Source organism: Triticum urartu, chromosome 6A (genome assembly GCF_056163025.1).
Source record: "Triticum urartu cultivar PI428250 chromosome 6A, HENAU_Tu73, whole genome shotgun sequence".
In the NCBI taxonomy this organism is placed as follows: Eukaryota; Viridiplantae; Streptophyta; class Magnoliopsida; order Poales; family Poaceae; genus Triticum; species Triticum urartu.
Window position 1 is genome coordinate 434,313,529 of NC_141878.1, and position 7,073 is coordinate 434,320,601.

Here is a 7,073-nt window from a genome sequence, read left to right on the forward strand (position 1 = left end):
GCGAGATGAGTGGGCGGCGGACAGAGTGTGGAGGGAGCGCCTTCTTATAACGAGCGCCGGCCGCGGCGCGCGCGCGAACCTTTCCCGCGCGCTGGAGCGCCAAAATCAGCGCGCGCTATGCCGCTTTTCCCCCGCGCGCTGGAGCGCCAAAACTAGGACGACAGCATGGCCGCTGGCATAATCTAAAACGTGCGCGGTCACTGTCGATCCAAAACTAAAAGAGGGCGGACGACGGGCGGCCGGCCGACCCAAACGGATAAAAAACGGATAAAAAACACCGTCGATTTGGGTCGGCCCGTTGGAGTTGCTCTAAATACTACTTCCTCTATCTCATAATGTAAGTTGTTTTCTAACACAGCAGATTCATTCACGTCCCCACAGCCCCACCTATGACCTACCGCAGAGAGCCCAAACAACGGCCGAACGTACGTAGAGGACACCAACGGGAACGCCCGCGCCAGCACGCTGCCGAGTGCCGGCCGCCACACACCCGGCCAAGCGATCTAGGCCCACCACCCACGACGCACCAGAGAGCATCCCTCGCGACTCCGGGTCGGGGGTAGCGTCTGTGTCCGTGTGGTGCCGCAAAACGGTAACGGCAGGGCGAAGCAACCGCGCCGATACGGACGGACGGGAGTACGCGCGGGCGCCCGGCAACGCACATGGGAAGGAGGGCAAGAGGGGCGACAGGGAAGATGGTAAAAACACTGCGACTCTGCGGCCGTATCCACCATATCTTCACGCCCGGGGATTTGCACCATCCTTGATCATTGCCTTCCTCTTTCCGTTCAGGGCCTCTTTGATTCACAGGATTTTGAAAAAATATAGAATTACAATGGCATGTTAATTTGAATTTTATAGGATTAGCAAAGAGTGTTTGATGCCACATAAAAACAAAGGAATTGTAAAAAGAGGTTGGGATGGATGTTAGATTTCTTATGAAATGTAGTGCAAAAGATTCCATAGAATAAATTCCTATGGAATCCAATCCTATGAATCAAAGAACCGACATAGGAAAAATTTCTAAAGATTTCAATCCTTCAAAAATCCTAAAGAATTCCTGTGAATCAAAGGAGCCCTCGGACTTCAGATTTGGGGGGCTCTTCTTTCACCTACCACCATTCTCGACCCACACAGCTCCAAGTGTACCGGCAACTGAATTTGCGTAGGTTTAAGTCGGGGTTAACGGTGTTGCAACCTTTTTTATCCACCAATCTGAATATGCGACATACCCACTCACTCGTAGTGTGACCAACCTGTCTTTTGTTAAGCATCTACCCCCCCTCCCCTCTCCAAAATGTGAGACGTTTTTTGATTTTGCATGGGGCATAAAAAAGGTCTTCACATTTTGTTACGGAAGGAAGGAGTAGTATATGCGCAAAAAAGAAGAAGGAAGGAGTAGTAAACTGTACTGTACAATTTTCGCCTCGGAATGAATGCACAAGTGCTTTATCGTTCAGTAAGATCAGCAACGGAATGAAGCATCCGGAACAGAACGCAATAAGCAAGGCCACCCTCGATCACGCGGCAAAGAATGATCAACGATGGATGCAGCAGGCCGGGCACACCCACATCAACCAGTCACGCGCCAAAGCTTATAAACCAGAAACAATTCTCAACGGGTGTCCACACTATAAAATCCAGCCACCACCCTGGTAGTCGTAGCAGTACTCTACCCGTGCATCCCCAGTGTCCGTTCCGTGCCATTTGTGCTCTGAGCTCTCGGCGCGTCGGGGACTGGGGTTTCTCCAAGGCTTAAAAGGCGACCCCTGCACATTCACGAGGCAGCGATAGCAACCAGCGCTGCGCAACAATGGCTGCCGGCAGCGCCACCTCGGGCTCCTGCGCGCTCCTCGTCTCCATCCTTTCCGCCGCGCTCCTCTTCGGCGTAGGGGAGGCCGGGGCTGTGCGCAAGGCGGTCGACCCGGAGTGGCATCAGGCCACCGCGACCTGGTACGGCAGCGCCGAGGGCGACGGCAGCGATGGTAAGCTCTCCACGGCCATCCATTTACTTCCTTTACCCCCCTGCAAGTCTGCAGCTCTCACATCCTTGGTCTAGAGCATGCAAGTCTGCAGCAATGGCCCGCATCTGTCGTCGTGAATCGTCTGTAATTTGTACCCGCTTGTCAAATTCGCCCCACCATTTTAGTGTCTCGGGATTGGGGTTTTTGTTCTCTTCCCCGTCGGTGAAGGAAACGTGCATGTCAAAAAAAATGAAGGAAATGTGATACGCAACACACTGGCTCTGCAACGTCTGGTCACGATTTTTCTTTTGAGAAAATACTTCTAGCCGTTGGCATATTATATCCTTTTTTTCAGCTTTGTTGACACATTATCGGCACCACCTCGGATCCTCGACACGCGTATGCCTATAGCATGCACAAGGAATTTCGCGTATGCCATTTTAGCCGGCACGCGAGCGTGGTGGTGCCAAAAGGACGTGCCGGGTCCTCAACTATCCACTTTATTATTATTACTAGCAAAAGCAACCGTAAATCTCGGCTCAAATCCACCCGCACTGTCGGCATAAGTATTTTCCTTCCAGCAGACGGATGAACAAAAACTGAAGGTGGACATTAATTATTCTGCACTATTTGTCGAAAGGTCTGATAAGACCGAAACTTACCTTTGCTCTGGCATTTCACGGCGAGATTATGAAGACGTATGAGCAGCATTCACACTCACTAGTTAGCACTTAGCACTGGCCTATTTTAAAGGCAACCATGAGTAAGCTCGATCTTGTCTTGCGGTTAACGCATCCTCACAGCGGATCCACATGCAGCTCACGTCCTTAATATATATGCAGCCATTTGCACATCAATGCGTCCCACACATGTCCGTCCTTTCGCCGTTTGGCCAGTGCTGTTACTAGATCTGACCAGCCAGCATCGACGTTTCTTCTCTAGATTAACTTCTTCCTCTTCTAGGACCACGGTCCATGGATCGGTCGCACGTGCATGCATGCTACTCTGTTTTTGTCTACGTGCATGGGTTGTAAAAGTTACTTTGGCGATCTCGTGTAAACGTATACATTGTTCGCAGGCGGCGCGTGCGGGTACGGGACGCTGGTGGACGTGGTGCCGATGAAGGCCCGCGTGGGCGCGGTGAGCCCGGTGCTATTCAAGTCCGGCGAGGGCTGCGGCGCCTGCTACAAGGTGAGGTGCCTCGACCGCGGCATCTGCTCGCGCCGCGCCGTCACCGTCATCGTCACCGACGAGTGCCCCGGCGGCTACTGCTCCCTGGGCCGCACGCACTTCGACCTCAGCGGCGCCGCCTTCGGCAGGCTGGCCGTCGCCGGCCACGCCGGCCAGCTGCGCAACCGAGGCGAGATCTCCGTCGTCTTCCGCAGGTCACTGTCCAACATGCTCACTTTGCCATTTACTACTTCCGTCTGACAGTTTAGCATTTCGATCCTCCTACGAGCCGTGCTCCATTCCATCCGGGCCACGTCGCCCAGCATGTGTCGACAGTGCTAGCAGACAGAAAATGTCTACCACAGTACCACTATACCCTTCTGTCTGACAGTTAAACCACTTGAACTCTGTCAACAAGTTGTGTACGTACGGCGTAGAGTGGAAACAAAGGTTGTCAAAATGCTCGACGACACTGTCAGATCTGACTTAGCTACCGATCGAGGACCACCGGGGTTCACCGTTCAGTGTCCACATGCCTTTGCTGCCTGCTGTAGTTGGATCTTGGGCCGGGAGTGCCCCCATGCAACACTTTTCTTATCACGACTCCCCGGCCGGCCATCACGGCTTCTCCATTCACACTGTCTATTCACTCTGGCCGCGCGCACACTCTGCACGCCGAGGCTGGCTGCAGAGTTCACATTTGTCATGTTTTAGTGTGATGGCTCATGAACGCCATGTGCGTCCCGTTTGATTTCAGGACGCCGTGCAAGTACCGGGGGAAGAACATCGCCTTCCGCGTGGTCGAGGGCTCCACGACCTTCTGGCTCTCGCTTCTGGTGGAGTTCGAGGACGGCGACGGTGACATTGGATCCATGCAGCTCAAGCAGGTAAACAAAAGGAGTGTGTCTTTATGCCGTAATTCAGCACGCGCTTTGCATTGCCATAGGTAGGATCAAAGCCGAAAGAAATATTCGGTCGCATCGATCGTCACCTATACTAATTAAAATGCATGATCGGTAGAGTGGCAGTAGCATGGAAAATGCTGCTCCCTCCGTCCCCAAATATGTGGCGTATAAATTCACTTACAAAGTCAATTACTAATAAGTTTAATTAAATATGTAGAATAAAATATGAACGACTACAGCACTGAATAAATACATTATGATAATGTTGGTGGATATATTAATATTCATATGATATTATTTATCTTCCTATTTTTGTACATATGTCTGTTCAAACTTAGAAAGCTTTGTGCACCACCTATTTAGGGCAGAGGGAGAACTAGAGGGTGGATTATTCAAAATGTAAGGTTTTTTTTTTCGTGGGCAGTGCGCTAGTGCATGCATGTGATGGCCATTGTGGGCGACACGTTTCCTGGGTGAATACTAGATAGGCAGGCATGGACATCAGCTTCGCCCCTGCATTTTTTCTTTCTTTCTTTTTGAGTTGCTTGGCCGTACCTTACCAGGTCCCGCACACAGTGAATACGCCATGCCCTTTGCCATGTCCCCTGCTTTTCCAATGATGTTAAGAGTCTGTTTGGTTTCAATAAGTCATCTAAGTCAGGTGACTTAAAACTAGTGACTTATAAGTCACGTCTGTTTGGTTGTCATCTGACTTATAAATCACCTGACCACACCTTCCTATCTTATTTTTTTATGTAAAGGCGGTGGGACCCACGCAAAAGGGGTGACTTATAAGTTTTAAGTTAAGGTGGAGCAACTTATGACTTATAAGTTGGGGTGACTTATAAGTTGGGTCTGTTTGGTAAAATAAGTCATTTTTTTTTTCACTTTTTGACTTATAAATTAATGACTTATTTGAAACCAAACAGGACCTAATTGACACCCCTTGGTCCCATTCTCAACAATCTCAAATGTCCTAACTCCACTACTACTACGTACTGCCTCGCAACACTGGCTTGCTAGGTACTCTCTCCGTCCGAAAAAAATTGTCCCTCAAATGGATATATCTAACACCAAGTTAGTGCTAGATACATCCATTTAAGGAACAGACTTAAGACAAACTTTTTTAAACGAAGGGTGTATCACAGATCAGTCTTCCATCCCCTACACAGACTCCATTATGATATCTGGAGCAAGTTTGTGTTTTGGCAACGCAAATAAGAAAATACTTTAGTTTCAGGTCTTATTTGCATTTTCTTGTCATGCTGAAGTTTCAAGTCTATATTATTGTACTGATCTGATGTGAAGTCACTAATTTGCATTATCGTAATGTATGCACAGGCAAACTCGGCACAATGGCAGGACATGAAGCACATATGGGGTGCCACCTGGAGCCTCACGCCGGGCCCATTGGTGGGACCGTTCTCTGTTAGGCTGACGACCCTAACTACAAAGAAGACCCTCTCGGCCCAGGACGTCATCCCTAGGAACTGGACTCCCAAAGCAACATACACATCTCGTCTCAACTTCGCATAGAGCACACCATATGAAACTAAGCCAAAGTTTCGTTAGCTTGTCATTGTTCTTGTTGGGCTCATAGTAGTCCCATAGCCTTATTTGATTTCTGTGTAGCTCTGTGTGTGCGTGCGCGTGCGCGTGTAATATTGACAACAAAATAGAGGGTGGGAATAGGCAGCCCTCTCCGAAGTGGAGAGAGAGCATGGTGGGGTCAGTGTTTCTAATCGGATGAAGCAAGGTGTGCATTTAAAAATATTATGTATTTTTCAATAAAAGGCTTTTCATTGAATTGAAATATCGAGTTGATACAACCGCATCAAAGATCACCCGGCCTCTGCATAGCTAGATGCACACAACCAAAGTTACAAAGTACTAGAAGCCAAAATAAAAAGGCAAAAAACGCCAGCAGTAGCGAAAAAAGATAAAAGAGGCCTAAGGTGATGCCGGTCCAATCCGAAGGTCACACCGCCATCCATGGGGGTAAAAAATATCCCTGGCCGAGCAGTCCAACCGGGTAGAAGCCATCATAAAAAAGTCTCTGTCCTCCGGCCTCTGCAGGATAGACCACATACGGAGCAATCGCGAGCATATATGAATTACCTGCATAGGAGATGAAACACTTTTATGATTAAAAACAATATCATTCCTGGTGAGCCACAACGCCCAATATAAGGCAGCTGCCCCCGCAAGAATGTGCTTAGACAATTGTTTATCTATTCCCCTCAACCAATTGCCGAACATATTCCGTACGCTGCGTGGAGGATATAGATTCGAAGCAATTTGGACTATTGCCCATACCGATCTAGCAAACTTGCAATCAAAAAATAGGTGTTTAATGGATTCATTATGATTGCAGAAAACACATTTTTTGCAGCCTTGCCAGTTTCGTCGAGCTAGATTGTCCCTAGTTAAGATAACTCCTTTGTTGAGAAACCATAGGAAAATTTTCACTTTTAGAGGAATCTTAAGCTTCCACAATTTTCTATTATCAGATGGAACCTCGTTATGAACCAATGCATCATACATGGATTTAACCGAAAATCTTCCATTCAGATGCAGGTTCCATTTAAAGATGTCCGATTCAGCCGACAGTTGGACAGCTCCCAAACGAGTCAGCAAATCGTTCCATGCAGTCAGACGAGGTCTAGAAATCGTTCTGCGAAAAGAAATATCCGGGTGTTCTTGTCCCAATACCTGCTTAATCGTGACAAACTTATGTCTAACTATCCGATATAAGCTTGGGTATTGCACATTTAGAGGAGTAGTCCCGAGCCAGGTGTCTTCCCAGAATCGAATCTGGGAGCCGTCCCTAACCGAGAAAGTGCCAAATTGGAAAAAGAATTCTTTAGCTTTCATAACCCCACTCCAAAAATGAGAGTCACCTGGTTTCCAGTAGACCTGGGAGATTGCTTTGGACCCAACGTATTTATTACGAATGATCTCCTGCCAAACACCATCCTCAGTGAGTAATCTGTATACCCATTTGCTGAGCAATGCAATGTTTTTTATCTCAAGA

At 48.3% G+C, this 7,073-nt stretch overlaps 1 protein-coding gene across 1 annotated transcript; it reads left to right on the forward strand.

The window, feature by feature from the left end:
• Positions 1-1,650: 1,650 nt before the first annotated feature.
• On the forward strand, positions 1,651-5,868 carry LOC125512152 (expansin-B16). Its single transcript, XM_048677229.2, has 4 exons — positions 1,651-1,985; positions 3,043-3,349; positions 3,892-4,021; positions 5,381-5,868. Exons 1-4 carry the CDS (start codon positions 1,814-1,816, stop codon positions 5,573-5,575), a joined length of 804 nt encoding a protein of 267 aa, XP_048533186.1. The 5' UTR covers positions 1,651-1,813; the 3' UTR covers positions 5,576-5,868.
• Positions 5,869-7,073: the final 1,205 nt, after the last annotated feature.